At 56.3% G+C, this 24,116-nt stretch overlaps 9 protein-coding genes across 9 annotated transcripts; 3 read left to right on the top strand and 6 right to left on the bottom strand.

The window, feature by feature from the left end:
• Nucleotides 1-226: 226 nt before the first annotated feature.
• Nucleotides 227-2,994, bottom strand: BO72DRAFT_436261 (RNA polymerase-associated protein). Its single transcript, XM_040943316.1, has 4 exons — nt 2,369-2,994; nt 1,519-2,264; nt 1,328-1,470; nt 227-1,275 (listed from the first exon to the last, which is right to left on the bottom strand). The coding sequence occupies exons 1-4, from the start codon at nt 2,593-2,595 to the stop codon at nt 544-546; spliced, it is 1,848 nt and encodes a 615-aa protein (XP_040798066.1). The 5' UTR covers nt 2,596-2,994; the 3' UTR covers nt 227-543.
• Nucleotides 2,995-3,288: 294 nt separating this feature from the next.
• Nucleotides 3,289-4,068, top strand: BO72DRAFT_499544 (demethoxyubiquinone hydroxylase family protein; the record flags this gene model as incomplete). Its single annotated transcript, XM_040948847.1, has 1 exon — nt 3,289-4,068. The coding sequence occupies one exon, from the start codon at nt 3,289-3,291 to the stop codon at nt 4,066-4,068; it is 780 nt and encodes a 259-aa protein (XP_040798065.1).
• A 135-nt stretch (nt 4,069-4,203) lies between these two features.
• On the bottom strand, nt 4,204-5,351 carry ltpA (tyrosine protein phosphatase LTP1). Its single transcript, XM_040945420.1, has 2 exons — nt 5,003-5,351; nt 4,204-4,903 (listed from the first exon to the last, which is right to left on the bottom strand). Exons 1-2 carry the CDS (start codon nt 5,067-5,069, stop codon nt 4,404-4,406), a joined length of 567 nt encoding a protein of 188 aa, XP_040798064.1. The 5' UTR covers nt 5,070-5,351; the 3' UTR covers nt 4,204-4,403.
• Nucleotides 5,352-7,248: 1,897 nt separating this feature from the next.
• On the top strand, nt 7,249-10,168 carry chsA (chitin synthase class I; the record flags this gene model as incomplete). The annotated part of the gene is made up of 4 exons (XM_040941593.1): nt 7,249-7,383; nt 7,450-9,108; nt 9,168-9,569; nt 9,620-10,168. 4 exons carry the CDS (start codon nt 7,249-7,251, stop codon nt 10,166-10,168), a joined length of 2,745 nt encoding a protein of 914 aa, XP_040798063.1.
• A 1,351-nt stretch (nt 10,169-11,519) lies between these two features.
• On the bottom strand, nt 11,520-14,758 carry BO72DRAFT_220259 (uncharacterized protein). Its single transcript, XM_040939763.1, has 2 exons — nt 14,573-14,758; nt 11,520-14,495 (listed from the first exon to the last, which is right to left on the bottom strand). The coding sequence occupies exons 1-2, from the start codon at nt 14,614-14,616 to the stop codon at nt 11,849-11,851; spliced, it is 2,691 nt and encodes an 896-aa protein (XP_040798062.1). The 5' UTR covers nt 14,617-14,758; the 3' UTR covers nt 11,520-11,848.
• Nucleotides 14,759-15,382: 624 nt separating this feature from the next.
• Nucleotides 15,383-17,017, top strand: BO72DRAFT_220276 (t-SNARE syntaxin). Its single transcript, XM_040939764.1, has 4 exons — nt 15,383-15,944; nt 16,010-16,191; nt 16,245-16,820; nt 16,887-17,017. Exons 1-4 carry the CDS (start codon nt 15,692-15,694, stop codon nt 16,920-16,922), a joined length of 1,047 nt encoding a protein of 348 aa, XP_040798061.1. The 5' UTR covers nt 15,383-15,691; the 3' UTR covers nt 16,923-17,017.
• Nucleotides 17,018-17,657: 640 nt separating this feature from the next.
• On the bottom strand, nt 17,658-19,070 carry BO72DRAFT_471211 (F-box protein; the record flags this gene model as incomplete). The annotated part of the gene is made up of 3 exons (XM_040947080.1): nt 17,658-18,339; nt 18,397-18,924; nt 18,985-19,070. The coding sequence occupies 3 exons, from the start codon at nt 19,068-19,070 to the stop codon at nt 17,658-17,660; spliced, it is 1,296 nt and encodes a 431-aa protein (XP_040798060.1).
• A 95-nt stretch (nt 19,071-19,165) lies between these two features.
• On the bottom strand, nt 19,166-22,025 carry BO72DRAFT_220283 (Zn(II)2Cys6 transcription factor). The gene is made up of 4 exons (XM_040939765.1): nt 21,496-22,025; nt 21,396-21,423; nt 20,874-21,338; nt 19,166-20,764 (listed from the first exon to the last, which is right to left on the bottom strand). Exons 1-4 carry the CDS (start codon nt 21,882-21,884, stop codon nt 19,532-19,534), a joined length of 2,115 nt encoding a protein of 704 aa, XP_040798059.1. The 5' UTR covers nt 21,885-22,025; the 3' UTR covers nt 19,166-19,531.
• Nucleotides 22,026-22,075: 50 nt separating this feature from the next.
• On the bottom strand, nt 22,076-23,519 carry BO72DRAFT_479834 (M50 family metallopeptidase; the record flags this gene model as incomplete). The annotated part of the gene is made up of 4 exons (XM_040947600.1): nt 22,076-22,693; nt 22,771-22,815; nt 22,876-23,238; nt 23,334-23,519. The coding sequence occupies 4 exons, from the start codon at nt 23,517-23,519 to the stop codon at nt 22,484-22,486; spliced, it is 804 nt and encodes a 267-aa protein (XP_040798058.1). The 3' UTR covers nt 22,076-22,483.
• Nucleotides 23,520-24,116: the final 597 nt, after the last annotated feature.

The following is a 24,116-nucleotide window of genomic DNA, read 5'->3' as shown; positions in this document are numbered from 1 at the left end:
GTTGTTATCGCACGTGATGTGGGTGGCTGATTCGCTTATCGCTGCTCACGTCCTTACTATATTACACGTACAGTACGTACAGAACGCACAGGGCAGTATCTACGCATGACTGTGTTGAAGAAGGGTAGTTTTCAATGTGTATGATTGGTTTATTTGCATTGCATTGCATGGGGGAGCTTTAGAAATACAGCGCGCGCCGTGTGTGTGGATTTCTTTCTCATCTGGACGCCAATGAACGCCAATTCCCTAGCACAAGAAGACGAAGGAAGGTAGAGAGAGAAGGGAAGTTGAAAAAAAAAAAAAAAAGAGAAAAGAGAAGCGAAAGTGTACAATCAAACGGGGAAAACAACCGACGCTGTAGTAAATGCTTTCGAATGCATTCGAAAATCCCAAGTTCCTGCCTGTCCCTGTTTTTGTTTCTCCCTCCAAAATACTATGGCGAGCATCGATGGCACAAATTTGATGGTCGCATGCAAAGTCTCGGTCGATGGAAATCCTCAGTGGTGGCTGTGATGTGATCATCTTATCGCTGGGATGGCACAGCTAGATCTCGATATCCAATTCTATATCCAACGCGGCGATATTCTCGTCGTCCATGTTGCGATGGCGGATGGCGCCGCTCTTGACGGCTTTGCGCTGGCTGGCGCCGAGCGGGGTGCCCGCGGTGGGCGTGCTGGCCTTGGATGGCGTCCCCGAGGCCGAGGTGTCCTGGCTGCCGCCCTCTCCGGGCTTGGTGGGTGACGGGATCGTGTTGCCGTTGACGTCGTAGTGCGTGCGGGCCTGGGTGCGCACCCGCATGAAGGGGTTGAGCGTCGCCTCGCCACGGGCCACCGCCGCGGCGGCCTTGCGGCTGGCCTTCCGCTCCTCGAGCTGGGCGCGGCGGACGTTCTCGTAGTTGAGCTTCTGGTTGCGCAGGTTCAGCTCGGCCAGACGCTCGTGCTCGGAGGGTTTGTCGGCGCGGGGCCGCGACAGGCTGGTGCCGTGGGCGACCTTGGGCGCCGCCATGCTGTTCAGCTCGCTCTGCAGCCGCTCCGCCTCGGCCTCGTCGCCCGCCGCTTTGGCCAGCTTCAGCTGCTTCTCCACGTCGACGCGCTTGAAGAATTGCGACTTGGTGTCTAACGACCCCTGCTTGCGTAGCTTCTCGTTGAGCTCCTCGTTGGTGAACTTGTGGTTCAGTAACCGGTTGATGTCCGCGACTTTGCTGCCCACCTGGGATTTCGTAGCCATCTTGCAGTCTTCAATGGCCATGGTCTGGCGGTAGCGATTGAACTCGGCCTGGGAAGCATTAGTCTATGTGGCGAGACCTCTCGAGACTGAGGATACCAACTTCTGTGAATGGGGAATCCGAGCAAGCAATGAAGGGGAAGCTTTTCTCTGCCTTTCCGTGGGCCAGCACAGCGTACTGATTTGTGGCGAATGAGCGGCCATTTGGCCCCTCCATGGCGTACATGGGGCCTTCCTCGACGATTTCTGCCATCGTTAGCCATGAATCCGGCACGAAACCGGGGGGCGTCTTACTCTTGATCAAACACAGACGGTACTGGTTTAAGCCCGTATCGCGGTTGGGACCGACGTTCACACGAGCGTAGCATCCGGCGATCGCCTCCTCGAATCCAGGGTAGAAACAGACCTGCGCGAAATTACTGCGACCGACGCGCGTACGCTGGATATCTCGCAGTTCGGCCGGCGGATCGTCCTTGGGAGGAGACGGGGAGCGTTCCCGATCGTCCCATTCGACTTCACTCTCGCCTTCGGCGTCCTCATCCGACAGCCTATCATCCCGGGAGCGGGCCTTCTGATCCTTCGCGGCGGGATCCCGACGGCGGAGCTCGTCGCGTTTGCCCTTCTGCTCGCGCTGCCGCTTGTAGGCCTCGATCGCCTCCGACGTCTCCCCGACTTTGCGACCACCCAGCGTCGTCTTCTGCCGCGAGCTCTTGCGGTTGCCCTCGTCCAGGTTCGCGGCGCTCGCCTTCCGCTTGTTCTTCTTGGCCTTGCGGGCTTCCTCCCGCTCCCGCGACGCTAGCAGACGGCGGAGGGCGAGATCCTGGTTGTGACGATCCACCTCCTGCGCACGTTCCGATAGGATCTGCTCGCGCTGAATCTCGGGCATCGCCATGATCTCCTCCTTGTCTTTGGCAGAGTAATAGAGCTTCTCGTAGGGGAACATGGGCCCGTCATCTTCGCCTATGTCGGCGGATCCTTCCGAGTCGGACGCGGAATCGGATTCGGACATGCTGGCAGAGTCAAGAGATTCGGCGGCAGAGCTGATCGGGAGCACACACCGTGTTAGCCAGCGGGCGCCTTTACTGTGTGGCGGGCGGACTTCCCCAAGGTGAACACCGGAGGGCAGCTTGTGGGTAACACTTACAGCTCACCGTCCTCGTCATCATCATGACGGGACTTTCGACTACGTCGCGCCGGTTTGGCGATGCCTTTGCGACCCATGGTGGATGATGCGGCGGGTGATTGTGGTGGTGGTGAAGATGAAGAAGGGCGATCCGGGGAGGCGGCCTTTTCTCTGGTAGGCGGGGACGACTCCTCATCTGAGGAGTCACCCGCCAGGGCGAGAAGCTCCGCATCGAGATCATCCGCCATGGTGAATTGAGGGTAGGGTGAAGTGTGGCCTAAAGCGTGCGGGACCGGGTGGTGCGAGCCCTAGCAAAAGTGGCGCTGGCTCTCAGATGCAAAACCAAAAGAGCCTAATCAACTCCGGCGTTATCGACCAGCGCACTCGAGGTGGTATATATCGTCTAGACGGGCTGTCGCTGAGCAGATATGAAGTCCTTGAGATGGCCACAGGGGAAGTCGAATTGGGGCGAAACCGCGCTATATAGGACCGGGGGTGCGCTGTGAGAGAACGCTGACAAAGATCGATCTGAGGTTGTCTATTTATAAAGTGGTGATAGCGCGGAGACAATAGGGGATATTGTTGAGAGTGGGCGCGTGAAGGATGGACAATGTCGCAGGGGGTCAGAATTAAAACATTGATATCGGGAAGTGGAAAGAAGCGCCTGGCGAAGTTCACGATCCTCACTTGTTCATGACGTTCCGCTCCAGGGTTGGCGTGCCAAGGCGGTAAGCGCGCGGCTGCGGCTTTTGCTGGACTTGAATGGAAGATGGGTTGAGCCACCTCGGAAAGCATGGCAGCATAAGGCACTTGCTTGTCTACAGTAAAGGTGAGCATTCCTTAATCTTCTAAAGAATCTAGACAGCGCATCAACTTCTTTCATTCGCGACAGCCATTTCTTTTGTTTAACACTCCATCCACCCATTTCCGAGAGTTTCACAATGCTGGCCAGAACTTCCCTTGCCGCATCTTTCCGACCGACGGCGGCGACCACCATCCCCGTCGTGCTCGATTTCCTCGCACCATCCACGCTGCAACAGAGCCGTCGCCTGTACCACTCCACCACCACCACCAATCACTCCGCTGCACCATCCGCTCCCAGCCCGCCGTCCCCAACCGACCATCATGGCGCCCGGAAACCGAGATACGCCCTCACCGCGAAGCAGCGCGAATTCCTCGACAGCGCGCTGCGGGTCAACCAAGCCGGCGAGCTGGCGGCGACGCTGATCTACACGGCGCAAACGCCGCAGGTGGTGCGCTCGCACCCCCACCTGCGCCCGCTGATGAAGCACATGTACGACCAGGAGGTCGGGCACTTCAACACATTCAACCAGCTCATCGCGAAGCACCGGGTGCGGCCGACGGCGATGTACCCGGTCTGGTACGCGGCGGCGACCTTCCTGGGCTGGTCCACGGGCGTCCTGGGCCGGGAGGCCGCCATGGCGTGCACGGAAGCCGTCGAGACGGAGATCGGATCGCACTACAACGACCAAGTCCGCGAGATTCTGTCGTGGAAGGCCGAGGCGGAGCGCCGCGGCGAGGAGCTGGACCCGGAGCTCGAGGAGATGCTGGCGAACTTCCGGCGCATCCGCGACGAGGAGCTGGAGCATCTGGATCACGCGGTGGAAAATGATGCCAAGGAGGCGAAGCCGTACGATCCCTTGGTCAATTTCATCCGCTATGGATGCAAGGCTGCCATCAAGATTAGCGAGAAGGTCTAGACTGGAGCCACCCCATTTCGGGAGGTGTTTGGAGCTTTGCAACATGATTTGTTTCCGGCAGCTGTGGGGAAGATCCCGGCTTTTACGGCAAAATTTTGTGTACGATGTACGATGTACGATGTACGATACATTGATGTTGCCTACTGTATTATATTCTAGTCCATATGTGTTGTCTATAAGATGCATCGACAATTCGCTCCGGTCTATCTTCGCTGCAAAGCAAGTCGCTCAGGTGGTGGTGGTGGTCTATCATATCTCAACTCGCAACTGCTCGCAAGAAGCATGCGATCCCTGCCTCCTCGCGCGGCGATGTCGTGAACCCGACCACCGCCTCTTTACTCCTCCTGCGTCTCCTTCTCAAGGTACTCGACAAAATTCCTCGAAAACCGCGTAACCTGCTCAAAGACCTCCTTAAACCCATTAACCCCACCATAGTACGGATCCTGCACCACCTCGCCCCCGCCTACCCGCTCATGCAGGGCGCCGCCTTCCCCAAAATCCCCGAACAGGCGCACCTCGGCCACCTTGGCGGCGCGGGCGGCGCCGGATTTCTTGGTGGCAGCGGCCAGCACGGCCTCGCGCGTCTCCTGCAGATCGCGCAGGTTGTACTTGTCCATCGCCAGGACATAATCAAAGGTCAGGAAGTCCTCCTTGGTCACCTTGCGCGCGGCATGGACGTAGCGGGTGATGCCGTGGGCGCGCAGCGTGGTCATCGTGCGGTGGTCCGGGGACTCGCCGGCGTGGTAGGCGCCCGTGCCGGCGGAGTCGATCTTGTTGATGAGTGGGTGTGAGGCGGCGACGTGGCGGAAGACGCCTTCGGCCATGGGGGAGCGGCCTGCGAGCGGTGTGGTTAGATGATGCTGGTACAGTACTATACTTGTGGAGTTTGGGGTGTGGTGAGTGCGGGGGAGATTGGGGGTGGTTGGGGCCTCACAGATGTTGCCGAGGCAGACGAAGAGGACGTTGACTTGTTGTCCTGTGGGTGTGGTGTTGGCGGACATGATGTGCTATTGTCTATTATGGTGTAGTCTAAGATGGGAGCAAAGGATGAGGGAGGCGAGGATGATTGAGGGAGTGAATGCTTCTCCGCCGGGCGGGGGAAGCGGCGCAGAATCTTATCGATAGTGAGCTGGTGCCTGAGGCGCAAGGCAGCTTTGCGCGTCATATGGAGGGCTGGTTGTACCTGACTGACTCTTGCCACATGCGCTTGTTGGCTGCTGGCTGCTGTACCTTTCCGGTTTGTCATCCTCGATTTACCTCTCGACTTTAGGCGGTCGAACCCAACATGTTACATAGTATTATGTATCTGCGACCTGCGGCAGTGAGAAATTTGACGTGCGTTTACAGTCCCGCATGTTGTCAGGGGCATCGGTTCTTGAAATTCCGATTCACATCTCAGCGTTGTTGGTCGACATTATACAGGATCTACTCGCAGCGTCCATGGTGAACTAGAGCCCAATCACTCCCGCCCAGGAATACACTGAACTACAGAAACACCATTGCTGCACCGCAATAAGATACCGGGATCTGGGCTATACTGATCCAGAGAGGATACGACATCCAATAAAGGATGGTTTACGAATACGAAGGAGATAAAGTGAGACACACGGATGAACTATGACGTCGCTAGTTGGGGTTCAGAAGCTAACTAACTAATCCCCAGGCAACGACTTTCCTGAGCGACCGATAGATAGGGCTTGAGATTCTCTCAGCGCCGATAAGAGGATAGATAATTATAGCCTGGGCCGTCAGCCTGCCTTGCGGATATAAAAAGCCAGCCAGTGCCACACTGCCCTGTGGCTGTGAAGACAGAGGCTGTCCTACGGTTGGCCCAGTGACCATCAGTGGAGACCGGAACAGCCATGGCGCTCCTGCAAGTTGATCAACTCTAACCATGGTTCGCCAGTCAAATCGGTATCAGGGACGCATTTTTGTGTATCACCATTCGATGATGAAAAATGTGACAGCCTGGGACAAGTGAGACTCTGGGGAACAAACTGGGTTTTCGGAGTTTGAGCTCTGAAGAATGTTGCCCGGAAGACGCTGCAGAGTGGCCATATCAAGGCATCGATCCCACACCTCGTCATCTGCATCGTACTCGGTCGCCCGAGTGGAGCCTGCACCCTGTTTGTTATGATGCTGATCGAGCCGTCAAGCGTAATCTCATTAATCAATTCATCAATCACCCGCCTGAGGCTAGTTATCTGGACTGATCGTCCCCGCCGTTCCTTGGTCAACGGGCTTCATCTTTTTCCCGTCGACCAGCGTACAGCGTAATAGAATAACCATTGTGGTTTGTTTGATTGTAACTAACCAGCAACTACACTTTGTAAGCTACTCGAGTAGACGAAGACAATTGCGGGTAGCCCCAACAGGTGACCGTGGCACTGCTTTCTACCTCCCCCTCCCCCTCCCCAATAAACTTATCCCATCCCACCCCCCGGTACGAGAAAAAAAAATAAGCCACCTTCAATCCACTCAATATCAATCAATTCGTTCCAAAGTATCTTCCGTTTCCCTTTTCCCTTTCACATTTCTTGGCCAGTGCAACCTCTGCTTCTTTGTTCCTCCGTTTCCTTTTCTCCGTCCTCGATCGTCCTCGGACTTAATCTCGCCTATCGCATCTGAAACTCCCGTCGCGACCCCGGATCCTTGTTCTCTCTCTCTCCATCACAACAGCAGCCCGTCTGCTCACTCCCACATTCCATCAGCCCGCTCGGCGCAATTTGCACCCCCAGCTTCCCTGGCTAGGAATTCACAAGGGGCATTGCCATCGAAACGATTAATTTTCCGACTCACTATCGGCCAACATGTCATATAATCGCTTGGGTAAGTTCCGATCTGTCGGTGAAGCCGTGTTGCGCGGCAGTGGGTTTTGTCGCGCATTTGTCCCCTTCTCCGCAACCAGCCTCCCAACTTGAAACTCTAGTTGAAGAGGTCGATCAAGGAAGCTGCTGCTGCTGCTGCTCCTGCTCCTGCTGCACAAATAGGCAGTCTTCTCGTACTCGCTCGTATCCTGGTGCGACAAGGCGACAGGCGAGCCACCTCAGTTAGAATACGTTTGCCGTCGCACTTGCTTTCTTCTCATTTCCCTCGCGCATTGCACTCCAAGCGGTCATATCTTACTGATCATTGACTACAGGAGACCCTTACGGGGAGGAGGAAACCCACACTCCCATGATGCATCCACACCAATTAGATGCCCGGTCTCCGTCACCGGGTCGGCCACTGAATACCTATCAGTTGACCGACAACCCGTATCCACAAGAGCATCTGGAGATGCCCTCTAGCGACCGACTAGCCGAGCAACCGACAGTAAGAATTGCTATCGCACTGTTGACACCGCAACGAAGAGCTAATCAACGGCATTGCGACATGTAGTACTCGGTCGAACGACTGCCCAACTCCTATGGTCACAATGAGGCCTACGAGCACCACCAACCGCAGGCTTACCCCGGCTATGAATATTCGATCGATCCCGAAGCACATCACGATGCGTACTACACTCAGCCCTACCACCCAGCGGTGACACCGGCGCACGACGATGATTACGATCTCGGACAATACCCGGAGCATCAACCGCAGCATCAGCACACGTACAGCGACGACCATGTGCCCATCCTGCAGCCGGACAATCCGTTCGGGCCGGACCCGTACAGCGACGAATACGAAGAGGATCCTACGCTGGCCCCGACCCATTCGCCCAGTCCGGTGCCCGTGCGACGATGGAAGACCGTGAAGGAAGTCCAGTTGTTTAACGGGAACCTCGTGCTGGACTGTCCGATTGCCCCCAAGCTGCTCAGCCAAGTGCCGCACGCCGAACCCCCGGGCCGCGACGAGTTCACCCACATGCGCTATTCCGCCGCCACGTGCGATCCGGCCGACTTCTTCGAGGAGCGCTTCACGTTGCGTCAGAAGCTGTTCGCCAAGCCCCGACACACGGAGCTCTTCATCGCCGTCACCATGTACAACGAGGATGACTTCCTGTTCGCCCGCACGATGATTGGTGTCTTCAAGAACATCGAGTACATGTGCTCGAGGACGAGCAGCAAGACGTGGGGCAAGGACGCCTGGAAGAAGATCGTGGTCTGCGTGATCAGCGACGGTCGTGCGAAGATCAACCCCCGGACGCGCGCGGTGCTAGCCGGTCTGGGTTGCTACCAAGACGGCATTGCCAAGCAGCAGGTCAACGGCAAGGATGTGACGGCGCACATCTATGAGTACACGACCCAGGTGGGGCTGGAGTTGAAGGGCACGCAAGTGCACCTCAAGGGCCGCACCGGGGTTCCCGTGCAAATGATATTCTGTCTGAAGGAGAAGAACCAGAAGAAGATCAACTCGCATCGGTGGTTCTTCCAGGCCTTCGGGCGCGTGCTGGACCCCAACATCTGCGTCTTGCTTGACGCCGGTACCCGTCCCGGCAAGGACTCGATCTACCATCTCTGGAAGGCGTTTGATGTCAACCCCATGTGCGGCGGTGCCTGCGGAGAGATCAAGGTCATGTTGGACAAGGGCAAGAAGCTGCTTAACCCGCTCGTCGCGGGACAGAACTTCGAATACAAGCTCAGTAACATTCTGGACAAGCCGCTGGAGTCGGCGTTTGGATTCATCAGTGTCTTGCCCGGTGCGTTCTCGGCCTACCGGTACGTGGCGCTGCAGAATGATAAGAACGGACAGGGTCCGTTGGAGCGCTACTTCGCCGGCGAGAAGATGCACGGTGCCAACGCCGGCATCTTCACGGCCAACATGTACCTGGCCGAGGACCGGATTCTCTGTTTCGAGTTGGTGTCCAAGCGCAACTGCCGCTGGCTGCTGCAGTACGTCAAGTCGTCCACGGGCGAGACGGATGTGCCCGATCGCATGGCGGAGTTCATCCTGCAGCGGCGTCGTTGGCTGAACGGTAGTTTCTTCGCGGCGGTCTACGCCATTGCCCACTTCTATCAGCTTTGGCGGAGCGATCATAGCTTTATGCGCAAGTTCATGCTCTTGATCGAATTCATCTATCAGACGATCAATATGCTTTTCGCATGGTTTGGCATTGTAAGTACTCTGCCAAATCCAGCGGTTTCTTCTAAGCAGATGACTAACGTCGTTTTCAGGGCAATTTCTTCTTGGTCTTCAAGATTCTCACCTCGTATCTGGGCGACTCGTCGCTCCTAGGCACGGTGGGAAAGATTCTTGGCGTGGTCTTCGAGTGGCTCTACCTGGCGACATTGGTAACCTGCTTCGTCCTCGCGTTAGGTAACAGACCCGGTGGGTCCAACAAGTTCTATATGACGATGGTCTACTTCTGGATTTGCATTATGATCTACCTGGCATTTGCGGCGATCTTCGTGACCGTGAAATCGATCGAGGAGCAGGTCAAGGACAACAGCTTCACCTTCTCCGACCTCTTCACCAACTACCAGTTCTTCTCGATCATCGTCTCTCTCGGCTCCACATATGTGATGTGGTTCCTGGCCTCCTTCATCTTCCTCGACCCCTGGCACATGTTCACCAGTGTAAGTATCAAGTCCGCACCCCTTGACCGCACCCGCTGACCCAAGAACAGTTCATCCAATACATCCTCCTCACGCCCACCTACATCAACGTCCTGAACATCTACGCCTTCTGCAACACCCACGACATCACCTGGGGCACCAAGGGCGACGACAAGGCCGAGAAACTGCCGTCCGCCAACCTGAAGCCCGGCGGCAAGGTCGACGTCAACATCCCCCAGGACGACGGCGATCTCAACGCGCAGTACGAAGCCGAGCTGGCCAAGTTCGCGACCAAGCCCCCGAAGGAGGTACCCTCCGTCTCCGAAGAGGATCGGCAGGCCGACTACTACAAGGGTTTCCGCAGTGCGGTCGTCCTGGCCTGGGTGTTCTGCAACTTCGCCCTGGCGGCGGTGGTGCTGAGCGCCGCGGGGCTGGAGACCTTCGACAGCGACACGGATGCGACGCAGAACAAGCGCTCCACGATCTATATGTCTGTTGTGCTGTGGAGTGTGGCCGGACTGTCCATCTTCAAGTTCATCGGGGCGATGTGGTATCTGGTTGTACGGATGGTATGTCTTCCCCCCACTCTTTCTTCCTGTTATCATCATGACACAAGCTAACCTTGGCGTGTAGTTCCGCGGAGAGTAAACGATGGGAACGGTGATTTTTGGAGAGCGAGCCAATGCCGATGTCGATGCCGATGTGGCGGGGTCTGTCTGTCCCGATAACCCCTAAGGAAATTTGGGCGTCATCGCCCGCGGGCGAGAGGGGCGTAGTAGACCCTGTTGGTCAGTGAGTGAAAATGAAAAAAAAAACAACAACAATTGGTGGAAGACCACATAACCACCTACCGTCAATCGGCCAAATGCTTTCTTCTTGTACGGGGCACTTAGCCTGTCCTCCGGGTCCCTTGCACCGTCGGAGACGCGGGGATGGTCGTGAAGTTCCCCTGCGTATTTTATTTTCGTCGCCGCGGTTCTCGCTTGGGGCATGGAGGGCTCGGACGATGCTCGGTCATTGCGCTCGCAATATGTAGGAGCCGGCGGCGCGAGGGGAGGCATTTGGCTGGGAGGACAGGAGTCGATACTGCTGCTGCTGACTTGAGAATCCTTGTGGCAATGACCGGTGAAGCGACTCGGTGTCAGGGACGGCGACCGAGTATCCAGAACGCCTATCCCAGTAGTATCCATGCCGCCGGCCCCCAGGGAGGAAGGCAGCGAGACACTGGAGGACGCCGCGTGCGCTGCTGGACGCATCAGCTCAGCTCAGCAATCTCCCTCCACCTACAACCCGGCAATACCGGACCACCCACCGTTCCGCGGCGCAGCCGCCTCATCCAGCGCCACACCCAACGACGAGACCGACCCCCGGCTATCCTCGTGTCCGTGTCCATATTCCCCAAACCGTGGAAACGAGACCATCCCAGTTGTCGTCGTGGTCCACGACCGAAACATCTCCTCCAGCGTGGTGTTTTCAGTGTCCTCCCTCGCACCGCCAGATGCTATCGTGCTCTCGCCCTCGATCCCAGCAGTGCGCCGCCCATCGTCCGCCCCAACAGCCGGAGAACTACCCATCGGGGCGCCATTAATCGTGAACTGGATGTGACTCGCAGTCGGAATATCATCACCAGCTCGTGGTGGTGAGGAAACCCCGGGGTGGGCTGTCGTTTCGGCCTCGATTCCATCCAGCCCTGCAGCTGCTGCTGCCGCTGCAGCACCACGACCCGCCACCTCAGCCGGGGTCTCCTTCCGCTTGACCCGCCATTTACGCTGGATTCGTATTCCTGGGTACGGGTACGCTGGCTTCGGCGCCGGCGGCAAACTTCCGAAATGCACGGTATGGCGCTTGCGGTTTGTCCCCGGCGTGTTGGTGGTGGTCGTCATCGTCATCAAGTCCAAAGCTGCGGCGTTCTGCTCCAGCTCGGTGAGCGGGAGAGGGCTGCGGTAGCCCCGGAATGCTTGGAAGCCCTAGATTTCCTCACAGCGACGCGCCAACATGATTAGATCGAAGTGCACGCAACAATGAATGGACAAGGGTGAGTGAAACGGAAGAAATAAGAACAATGGGGTGGAGCTGGGGCTAGCGAGTATTTGTTGTTGTGACATTTCTTTTTTTTTGGTTTGTTTGTTTCAAGCATCGAGACAAGAGACAAATATGATTCAATTATACGGCATGGTATCAATAGGCATAAACATAGGCATAAGCATAGTCACACACACACAGAATGTAAACACACACACACACACACACACACACACACACACACATACTCGCTACCCAGAATGAAACAGAAAGAGAAATTAAGAATCTACCTTCTCAGTATGACCCCCGATCCCGCCTCCCTTCAGCTTACTCCGGCCTCGCGCGAACAGCCCCTTGGCCGCTTCGCCCGCCCTCCCGCCTAGCACCCCGGCCGAGTGCAGCAGTTCCTTGCCCCGTTGCTCGACCTGCTGTTTATTCATCATGGCGCCTAGCGGGGCGGACGGGCGGCGCGCGTGGCCACCGGCACTTATTCCGGAACCCGAGGGCGCACCGCCGCCGGCGGACACGTCGAGCTGCGAGGAGGACCCGAAATTGCCGAGCGACGAGAGCTTGGGGAATTTCTTGCGGGTGACGCCGCCGCCGGCGCCGGCCCCTAGCTGGGGCGGCACGGCGCCGGTGGCCAGCTTGGCGCTTTTGTCGACGACGTCCGCGTGCTCCGGGTGCGAGTGCACGGTGACCTGGATCCAGTGGGCGAGCCCCGTGTCGATGGTGGCGAATTTGGTGCGCGTGTCGTTGAAGGCCTGCACCCGGTCCTCGGGGGTCTTCATCGCCAAAATCTCGCGGAAGCCGAGGAGGGTCGGTTCGACTGAGGCCGGGGCCGTCGGTGTCCATCGCGGGATTTGCTGGTGTTGGTTGTATTCTCCGGAAAATGCTGGTGCGTTGTTGTCTTGGTTCGTGTCGGCATAGCTGTGTGGGATGGCTTCCGCGTGGTAGACTTCGGGCAGTTGTCCGTCGGAGATGGTACTCCGATCGTCGGGGACCGGGGGCAGGATGGTTAGTTTGGGCTTTTCGGTTTCAGGCCCGACCGAGCTGTCGCTCTCCTCGGGGGTTCTGTTGAGGGGCTCCTCCTCGGAAGTAACGGTCTGGGCTGGTATGGCTTCCGCCGGTATAGCTTCCGCCGCGGTGGGACTCGTCACCTCAGCCGCCGGAGATGGTAGAACTGGGGTCTCACGGGAGACAGGAAACTGACCCGGCATGGGATCAGGAGGTGACTGCACACCTGCTGCCGGCGCAGGCTCCTCGGAGGAGGAAGAAGACTCCCACGAGAAACGTCGTGCTAATTTTGGCTTGGATGACTCCGTTGCAGGGGATGTGATTGGCTCGGAGGCAGCAGGAGGCAAGTCCTGAACGGTTGATCCCTGCAGGGCAACCGGAGAAGCGACGTAATCTGGAGTTGCCTGATCAAGGGCTACGGGGCTTGTAGTAGACTCTGCAGCGCTCCAATACCTCTCGTATTCGCTAGGTATGAGGCTGTCCTGGCGTTCAGCCTCTGGCCGACTTGCGGGCTCCTCTTCTTCTTGCTCCTTTGAGGGGGTGGTCTCGCGACTCAATGTCCGCATAATCTCCTTTCGCAGGCGGTCACTCTCCGTGTCTTGGGGCGAATTGTCGGTGCTCATGGAGGGTATAATGATAGGCACCCCATCATGCGTGAGTGTAGGTGCCGACGTCACAGGATGGGACCCGATGCTCAGAGGAGCAGGGTGATCGGGACCGGGTGCTGCGTCGTGCACAAGAGCTTCCTGCGGCGTTTGTTCGCCTGACTGTGAATTAAAGGAAGACGCGACCGGTGTCTCCACAGACATCTCGCCTGCTGCGGACGGATGGGCGCTTTGAACATTGGTGATCCTAGGGGTCCTCGAGGGGCTGTTGTTTGGACTGGGCAGGCTAATATCCCGACGATGACCCGGTTTGAAGACTAGGGTGTCACTCGCATCCTTGGGCGGGGGTGTTCTCTCGCCCGGCTCCTCCAGAATCGTGGGTGTTTTGATATCGCTCTGGCTCCGCTGCGGTATGATGGGACTGATCACCGAGGTACTATCGCTGTTCGACCGTGCAACACTGTCGACTGTCGTACTGGGAGTGTCAGGTACATCGAAGGCTTGATGAACCACAGAACGGAATCCCATGGACGGATTGTGCTGCAGTTGGTGTTGCTCAGGTTCTGGCCCTTGGGCTTCAGAAGTAGAGAAATACGAGTCGCCCGAGAAGTCCGGGGCGAAGCTTGAAAGACGTTCCACATCTGGAAGTTGAATTGTTGGTGTGCCACCTTCTGCTGCCTCGGCTGGGTGAGAGATTTGAAGCGCTTGCGCATCCTGCCCGCCGTCAACAGCGCCTTGCGGTCGGAAAGGCTTGTAGTCACCTGTCGCGGCCGGTGCTTCGTTGCTCGATGGGAAGTGGAGTTCAGCAGACGTCAGGCCTGGAATAGTTGCTGTCGCTGTCGCATTGGAAGGACCTGCGCTTGACTGAGCGCCGCTGCGATCCTGCGGCACCGCGCCTTCTGATCTCATCCGCTTGTAGATATCGACCGGGCGAACGATTGGGACGGTGCGTGTAGCGGGCTCGACCGGGTCTGCAGGCTGTGCGCGAACCGAATCTCCTCCAAGAGTCGCGACCTGGTCCATCGATCGGGATCGATCCATCGAAGGGAGTGGCGGTCGGGAGACGTCCCTCGTGAACATGCTCGGAAGATCCCCGGTGCTTTGATTCAGGTTGTGTTGCGGAACCGGTGGAGGCTCGTCGTCGTCATACTCGCCGTACTCATCGTCGCCCCAGTCGTTTCCATCGTACGAGTACTTCTTCGCTTCTACCCAGCGTTTTGTCTTTGCTCGGTTGACATTAGGCTTGAAAGATACAGGTGTTTCTCCACGCGGGACTGGCGACATGGGACTTTCTGTGTTGGAGGAGCTGCAGACCGAGGCGTCGGGATATATTAGTACAGTCCAGTCCAGTGGTGGGCGAAAGGGGTGGCTGCATGGACTCACAGCTTCTGTAGCTCGGGCTCATAGGGCTGAAATGGACGGGCCATTATTCTCACACGACTAACTACCCTGATCAGCAAGGCTGGATCGAGAGTTGATTTCAACAGTTCAGGTGGTGTTTAGAATGGATGATTGGCATGTCCAGTGCCAAGAGTGAATGTCAGAATTGAAACGAGTGACCCCAGTCAAAGGCGCGGTGAGCGCAAGGTGTTGAGCGGGTGTAGATGACGTGGGAGGAAGAGGAGGAGGAGGAGGAATGGGGGCAGTGCGCCAAGAGACGGGGCGGTGCACGGAAAGAAAATCGACGTCGAGATGGGCTGAAGCCGTTGTTTTTAAAAAGTGGGATAAAGAGCTCTTGAAAGTGGGATCCCACCACGATAGATGAGCTGCGATAACGTTATTTGGGGTGGTTGGATTGAATTGAATTGGATTGAATTGAATGGGATCGGGTATATGATCTCAGCTTCAATCTGCCCCTGATTCCACCCAACCTGAACGGTCATTGGCTGGTTTGGTGGCCGCCTACCAGCTGTGGCTGGTGTGGAGCCTGGTGGCTAGTGTCAGTGTGGGGTGGCTGGTGTGTGCACGTGGCTGGACTGGTCACTAGTCCTAACTAGTAACTACTAACTAGTAACTAAACCAGTTGGTGAATTTGCTGCATTGCCGCTTTCGCCCCGTCCTCCACTTCCACTTCCTCCCCCATTCCTCTCGTTCATCATGACTATCTCGTTGTAATTCCGCTTCTCTTCCTGTCAACACACTGACTCTCCGCTCCTCCTCTCCTCCCCTACCCTCCCCATCCACATAACGTGCTCTCAACTACCCCTCTCTCTCTACCTCGACCTCCGTCTCCGCCCCGACAAAAACGAACGGACACGTCTCCAGTTGCCTGCCTCCTTATCGATTAGTCCGGACTCCGTGCCGTACAATCAATCCCCTCCCCATCGCACCGCACCCGACCGTTGGTTCTAGATTCGGCGATTGGCATCCTTTCGACCATCCTCGGAGTATAGTGATTTTGCCTCGCTTACTGCTCACGTCCATCGCATCTTCGCTCAATCGACCTCCCCATCCACCTCCCCATCCACCACCACCACTCAGCCAACGACCCTCACACGCACAATGGCCGGCCCGTCCATCCAGGATCGCACGGGCGAGTTTCACGCCATTCTCGGCCAGGCCCAGAAACGCCTAGCCTCCAGCAAAGTCGGCCCTCAGCGCCAGGCCCTCCTGTCCGATGCGCAGCGCCGACAAGCCAATGGGTCCGCCGATGCACAACACCCGGGGAAGCGACGGTCGGAGTTTGCGCGGAGAGCCGTGGAGATCGGACGCGGGATCACGGCGACGACCGCCAAGTTGCAACGGCTGGCTGAGTGTGAGTCGGCCACCTCCCCGAAACCTTGCAAAGGCTGACTGGGAGAATTTTGGTGTGTTTTTTAGTGGCAAAACGCAAGACACTCTTCGACGACAGACCGGTCGAAATCTCCGAGTTGACCTATGTCATCAAGCAAGATCTCGCTTCCCTGAACCAACAGATCGCCTCGTTGCAAGCGCTCACCCTCTCCCAACATCCGAAGAACACTCGGTCCAAAGCGGACCAGGAAGGCGAGCATAATGATAATGTAGGTCCCATAAAAAATGAAAAAAAAATATACGAGGCTAACGATCAACGCAGGTGGTCGTGATGCTGCAAGGGAAACTGGCCGACGTGGGCGCCAACTTCAAGGACGTCCTCGAAGTGCGCACGAAGAACATCCAAGCGTCGCGCTCGCGCACCGAGAACTTCGTCTCCTCCGTCTCGCAGAAGTCCCACACGGCCCTCGACCCCCAGCGCTCCGACTCCCCGCTCTACAACCCCTCCGGCCGGCGGACGCCCCAGCCCGGCGGCGGCGGCGGCGGCAGCGCGGATCTTCTGACTCTGGAACCCACGAACCCGTCGCCACTGGGCCGGCCGTCGATCCACTCGGACCAGCAGCTCCTCGTGATGGAGGAGGCGCAGACGAACAACGCCTACATCCAGGGCCGCGGCGAGGCGATCGAGGCGATCGAGCGCACCATCAGCGAGTTGGGCGGGATCTTCGGGCAGCTGGCCCAGATGGTCAGCGAGCAGTCGGAGATGATCCAGCGCATCGACGCCAACACGGAGGACGTGGTGGACAATGTGCAGGGCGCGCAGCGCGAGCTGATGAAGTACTGGACCCGGGTGTCGGGCAACCGCTGGCTGATCGCCAAGATGTTTGGCATTTTAATGGTATGTAGCCCTCCGCCCTTTGCTATAACTTTGCAGCGAAATCCACTCAGCTAACCCACCAACCAGATCTTCTTCCTCCTCTGGGTGTTAATATCAGGATAAAGACACCCTTCCCCTTTCCCTCAAACACAAATCCCTCCCTCTCAACATAATGTATTAATACCAGGTCCATGTTCGTGTCTTGCTGTGCCTGAACGAAATCATGTAGCCCTCCTTCCTTTTCTCTAATACACCGCTACACCCTTTCCTTTGTGATATGTGTGTGTGTGTGAGTGTATGTGTGTGCATGACCTACCTCACGCAGGGGGCAGGCTTTGCCCGCCCTTCTTCATTCTTGCTTCTATCCAACTCAACCCAACCCTTTTGGCCTTGGCTAGATCTTCCATGTGAAACCCTTTTCATCTCTCTGCCGAGTGCCCATGTCACTACTACAACGCCAACGCCATCCCCCCAAATCCCTCCCTCCCGTCGTGCTTGACAGTTGAAACGCAAGCATGACTTCATGTGCATAATGGGTTCACGAGTGTCATCATTGTTGTTGTTGTCTGTCGAGTAAATTAGAATCAATACCTGACCTCTAACACCCCCGCCATTCAATATCTCCTGTTTGATGATTGATGAATTGGAATAGTAGTAGATTCTTTATGAGCGATGCGGCCTCGCTTGAGGTACGAGTAAGAGTATCGAGGATAGGTAAGTATACATAGTACAAGAGGGAGTATATACCGTTTATACAGCTCACCCATATCCCAACCATATCACAGGCTATAGGCTATAGGCTATAGGCTATAGGTCTATAAATATACCCCCCCCCCCCAACAAGCCGAACCAACCAACCTACAAACAAACCGCACACCCTAACCGCGGCCCCCCACCATGCAGTACCCTTACCACCTCGGGCGCATGCGGCCCCAGCCCCCGTTCACGGATTGCCCGCTCCGCCGCGGCGAACCAGATCTCCTGCAGCCGGGGCACCATGCCCGAATGGCCGGTGTCGGGGGGGTCGGTTTGGTCGTCGCCCACCAGCGCCGCTAGGTAGTCCCCGTAGTCGCGGCGCATGTGCCATAGGAAGTCCATGCGGTGGGACCAGTGGGTGTGAGTTTCGGAATGGTGGGGGTGTGATTGTGTTTGGGTAGGTGGATGGTCGATGTGGTTATTGTTAGGGTTGTGGCTGTGATGGTGCTGGCGCTGGTGGTCATGCTTCTCCGTTTTGTTTCGGGGGCCTGGATGCTGTGGGGTGGAATCGTCGGCCGCAACGGCGACGAAGAGATCGACGATGCGTTCGAGGGTGGAGGTGGTGAGCAGGAGACTGACCCATGTCTGGGAGGAGGTGTAGGGGATGTCCGGGGCCATGAGGTGGCGCACGGTGTGGATGAGGGTGTGCATGGTGTGGTGGGTGGCGAGCAGGACGTCGGGGTCGGTGAAGGGGGGTTCCTGGAGGATGCGTTCCTGGCAGTCCAGGGAGTGGGTTGGGCTGGTGGTGTCGGCGCAGGATTCCAGGAAGTAGACGAGGTAGGTTCTGGGATGCGGCGAATTAGCCTTGACCTTGATGAAACCCGGGGTAGTGAGGGCATACATGGATGGGAGCAGGCGGGCTTGCAGTGCGCCGACGCCCTTGCTGTAGACGAACTCCTTCTCCGTCTTGGAGGAGGCCCATAGCTCCCGCGCCGTGGGATCGGTCTCGAGGTAATGCTGCACCAGGTATTCGGCCAGGTAGAAGGACAGCCGCACGCAGGTCCGCCAGCACCGCGTGAGATCGGTCAGGTAGCCGAACGAGTAGTCGGGCGATTCTTCCAGCGTGCCGCTCGCGGTGTAGTGGGGAGGCGGGGGCGGGAAGAGATCAGATACGAAAGTGAGGTCGTCGCCGATGGCGACGTTGGGTTCCTGGCACTTTTGAGGGTGATATGGATCCTCTCGCCGCCGATGTTGGAGATAAGCTTTGGCGATAGCAGCTTCATTGTGATAGACCCGCTGGTGTAAGAGGCGGCATGTAGCCGAGAAGGAATGGATCTCTTCCAATTCGCATTGTACCAGGATCTTCACTAGAACATCCACGGGAAGCTTCTCCCAGGCAGTGCGAGTGTTTCTCGCAGGCTTTGAGATTCTATGTTTTGCGTCAGCGGGTGTCACAAGTGGTTTGTTGACATATGGGTCTGCGATTTACATGGGAGATTTTCTGGGCCGCTGAGACGACGGATGCCGTCTGGCTTGCCGCACAACTTGGCGCAGGTGTTCAAGGAAATGGCTCATTGTTAATAGGGGTCAAGACCACCGAGACTTGGTCTTCAATGATGTTCAACAAGTCCACTTGGCGCTCATTTTGAAAGGCAGGATTGAGATTGTGATTATTCAGCTACTCCATCTGCTTCTTGGGGAAATGCTTAGCCGGATGAAATCAGATATGGGTCCGATCTTCGCTTGGTGGACCCGACTCGCGTTGGATCACCACTCTTTCCAAAATGTGTCACCATGACCCAAGGGATAAAAGATACAAATTGCTGCATTGAGTTGTGTCAATGCTGAATTTGAGGTGAGGCCGGCCTCGAATTATGCGTTGCAGCGGCTCCCAACAAATCCATGATTCAAACACAACAAGTGCAACAATGTGTATTCCGCGCCAGCCCATCGACCCGAGACGCGATCGAGTGGGGTGCGATATCGTCACAGTGGACACCATGTCTCGCATGCTGAAACAGTGGCAACCCCCAATTCTACACGTTCAGGTGTGGATCGCCATCATTCGTGTACTGGTGCTGGAAATCCTCAAGCAACCGATCCCACTGCGTCCAATCCATGGGGCTGAAATCGCTAACCTGGTCCAGATCAAGGGTCCCGAGTCCCTGTCCACTAGGAAAGACTGCCTCGACGAGCTGATCCTGATCTCGGCTGCTAACGCCTATCGGAGCTCCTTCGTAAGAGATTTCTGCACTGAGATCTTTAGCGACCAATTGCTGCTTGCCCCGCATGTCGCAGATTGTAGACACAATAGCAGGACATGGAAGAGGAGGCATGCTACAACGAGCCCGCTCCGCTGCATGTGCCTTCCAAGACTTTAGAATCAAGTTCTGCAAAGCCACATTGAACGCTATCCTCTGTTGTCGCGCCTGCAACCTGCGAAAATGTCGACTACAGATCCGGTCGATGAGGAACCATGCCCTGCCCGACTCCTCCCCATCGACACGATTCCGTAACTCATAGAGCATGTGTATCAGCGGTGTCCAGGGAATGTGATTCTCCACATGCCACTTATACCGCTGGGTGATATCGCTCGTCTGCACCAGATCACAGTTCTCGGCCATGCGCACGCAGTTTGAGAAGATTCGATCTTGATCGGACTGTGAATTATGACTTCCCTGTTCCGCGTGTTGGCGAGGGTGATGTGCAGAGAAACGGAGCAGAGATGTGATCGCATGGATCACGATGCTAGTCATCTGGTGCAGCGGGATCGAGGTGTCGCAGTATTTCAAGTATTTTGTCTCGTAGATCTGGCTAAGCTCATCAATCGCCCTATCCTTCTCAGCTAGTGAGATTGCCGAATTGCGCAAGAAGCTTTGACCCGTTGGCAAGGTGTCTGACTTTCCCGACCATCGAGCAAGCCACTCGCCAAATTCACAGCGGGCCAGGCAGAAGATCATTTCGGTCGCTCCACTATGTTCACGAGGCCTTTCCGTCATCCGCAGGTCTAGATCGCAGTCGTTGGCATTCGCCGGACGCTGCACATCGGCAGCCATCAGAGATGTCTGGGCAGCAATGCCTGTAAGCTGTGCCGTGGTAGCGTCTAATATACTCAGCTGAAGCCAAAGGCGTCGACGCATTTCGGTCTCGAAGATAGAAAGGCCATGGTGGGAGCCATCTCGATGGAGTCCAATACGCTGTGCCACCCGGATAGCGACACCGCAAAGAGACCAGATTGACTGTGGATCCGAGAATGCTCGCATTGCAAGCTACAGGCCATTGTTAGACATATGACCAACCTGGCTTCAGATACGCGCTTCAAAGCAGAAAGACGAGCACCGCCCATAGTTCCATGCATGTTAGAAAACGGGCACGTACCAAATACAACAGAAACGCCTGAAGAACCACAACATCCGACGTGCGTAGAATGCCAGCATTCGAAAGAGCAAGTCGAGCTCCCCGACGGAAGCGAGACAAAAGGACAGCCTTGCTGTCTCCGAAAGCCTGCTGGACGTCATGCGGGGCCATCGAGATCAGCGCGATACAGTATATACAGAACAGAAGCGCCTCAAGCCCTTTCGGGACGGCGCTCAGCTCCCCGATGGCATCGATGATCTGCTGCTGAACTGTGGGTCCATGCAGGATCTTGATCAAGGGGTGCACGTTCTCCAGAAAGACCTGCCAGAGCTTGAAGATGTGCAACGGCTTGGGATGTAAGTCCGTGATCTGCGTCTTCGTGCGTGCACCGAGAATAAGAGAGGACTGGTCATCTGTCCCCTCTAACGACTGGTCCGAATCACTGTAGACCGACGCATCGCGTAGCACGTCCTCCGCGGGTGGCAGCTAGAACGATTTAGCATTCACGAAGAATTGATCTAGAAACTTTTAGTCTTTCCATACCTCGGTGCGGATACTTGACCACATATTCCTAGCCGGCCAGTCAGCTAATCCCATCCCGAGGCGTCTAGCATATGCTACACATGACCTAACTTTAACTTACCCATCGACATAGACCGACCTCCCCCCGTCTGTAATCAACATACCCGGATCATTCCCGGTGGGCGCAAGAGACGTGTTCGACATGGTCATGGGCGAGAGCAGCCCCTGTGTATCACCCCTAGGGCCAGACGAGCCGGTGTCCTGTCTGGAACGTCGGGGGCGCTGTGGACTGGCTGGACGATGGGCCTCATCCGAGGGGCGCCGCTTGCGCCGTCGTGGAGGCGGATGTGCTCGATAAGTGCATTCAGTTCCATTCTTCGCACACGCGGAGCAAGGGACCTGGCGATCACATCGGACTTTGCGCCTGTTACAGACCACGCAGGACGGGATTTTGGGCGTCTCGGCCCAGGCAGCTAGCGGGGTCTTTTCGGGGGTACCTGAGTCTACCATTGCTGGATAGAATAGATTCTGGTCGATGTCAGGGCATTGGAGGAGGGTATGAGATAGGGTGATGCTCAATTGCCACGTTATATGGGCGATTTTGTTCGGAAGGGTTGGGTGGGATGGGGAGAGGTGCGGATGTTGGTGTTGATGTGGTCGGGTTTGCGGGTATATTTTGGGGGAGGTTCCGGCGCGACAATCAACAAGGCCTGGGCCATCCGGCAGATGAACCTAAATCTCGAGGGCCCGACATTCAGGTCAACTTCCAGATTGCTCATGATAGATTTTCATTATTCCCGAAGCAATTTTATTTATTCGCTGCATGAGAAGGTATTGTAAAACTCTGGCAACACATCAGACTGCGATGCCTATCCCCAAAAAGGCGTATCGACACCGAATAGAACACGCCATGAATCAAGCTTTAGACTAAAAATGCAACTACTTCCATCTCGTCTGCCCAGCAGATCCAAAGATAGGCGCTAACAAACGATAAACACAACAAACCCATGCACAGCGACAGCCTGCGTTCCTTTCAAGTGGGGTATTCAACACAGACAAATATTCATAAGTCATCACGGCTGCATCCGCAACACGAATACAGGTCCCGTTCACCGTGTCGGGATAAAGTGCTGAGAGTCCTTCTCCTGCTGACTGAACGACTCACGGAATGCAGCAATGGCAGCAACGATGGCGATCGCGATGAACGCGAGGGAAATGAAGGACCAGAGGACCCCCCAGCACTGCGAAGAGCCACCATACCGCTTGGCGAACTGGCTGGCGTCCGAGGTATTCACTTTGCGAAGGATCAAGTCGTCACACTATCCCAAGAACAATGATCAGTACCGAACGAGGCAAACGAATGCACCACGACCACTTAGGGCAAAAAGAGACTTACAATATCCCAGACACTATAGAGGGCCGACATAACACCGATGAAGAGCTACGTGGCAGATCCAATCAGCCACGAATTCCCCCCTCTCAATTCAAGGGAAAGACCTACCACCACCCATTTCAGAGCCTGGCCATGGGCGATGAACCAACACGCGACCAGCAGCCCCACGGCCAGGAGAATCGTGACGATCGTGAGCCAATCCTTGCGCGCCCACCACAGGGTGAGCAGAAAGCACACCCCTAAGACGATGCTGGCGACCTTGCTGGCGACGATGTCGAACCCGGCGAAGATCAACAGTGATCCGATGATCGACGAGCCCAGATAGCCGGCGGGCAGGGTCACGGCGCTGATTCCGCCCGACATGTGCGTGACGCCGCCCTCGTGCGGGTCCAGCGAGATGCTTTTGACGCGGCCACCGGTGCAGCATGCGGTGATGGCGTGGCCGAACTCGTGGAATGCGATGACGAGCATCTTGATTTTTGGTTTCGGTCGCAAGTCAGCAAGAAGAAAACCCCGAGGAAGGCAAGATTGCAGCAAAGTTCGGCATTCGTTGAATTTCTCCTCACCTTGAACGGCCAAAGCGACCAGCGAACATAGGGCAGATTCCAAAGCAACGCAATGACGACAACGTACGCTCCCATCACCCCGAGGGTCACTGCCTGGGCGTGGGTGACGCTGAGATCGCGCTTCATTAGATGCGGGCCCGCTGAGTGATAGGACCGCTGATCGAGGAGCATGTAAGACGGTGCCATGGTGGATGGAAGACTGTCCTTGCGTAGTAAAAAGGTACGGAGTAGTCTGTATTCTGTCACGCAGTGTCAAGAGAGCCACCGCAGAAGGCGTTCAAAGAAAGTATGAGTATTTATCTGTCTAGAAGTCTGGGCTCTCTTTTCCTCACATGAGCGAGCGGGTTTGGCTGCCTACGCGTTCTTTTACTACCCGGCGTGTAAATTCTTTACCCGACTGGGTTTAGCGTGTGGCTGGGGCACGGGGTACGAGTATTTTTAGTTCCGCTTTTTACGTGGCGGTGGACAATGGATGAAGCTGTTGCTTGCATTCTCTGCACGGCAGATGTCATTCAGATTCTTTATTCAAGAAGACAAGTGTGTAAAGACAGCCTTTTCCATATATACCGATTGTATCACAATCCCATTACAACGACATGGTCAGGGTCTACAATCGTTGAATGATAAGGATGGTTATACTGCCCCAATTTTCAGGCCCAACCTCTAAATCGATCCACCCCACCCGCCGCTTAATGTCCGAACTCCACAACTCTATGTTCTCTGGTTAAGGCTACACAGTAAAGTTCATAGCAACCCGTCTGAAGATAAAAGACGGACGCGAAT

Source organism: Aspergillus fijiensis (assembly GCF_003184825.1).
Source record: "Aspergillus fijiensis CBS 313.89 unplaced genomic scaffold BO72scaffold_53, whole genome shotgun sequence".
In the NCBI taxonomy this organism is placed as follows: Eukaryota; Fungi; Ascomycota; class Eurotiomycetes; order Eurotiales; family Aspergillaceae; genus Aspergillus; species Aspergillus fijiensis.
Note: the sequence above shows the minus strand (reverse complement) of the source record. Positions and strands in the feature narration are given on the sequence as shown.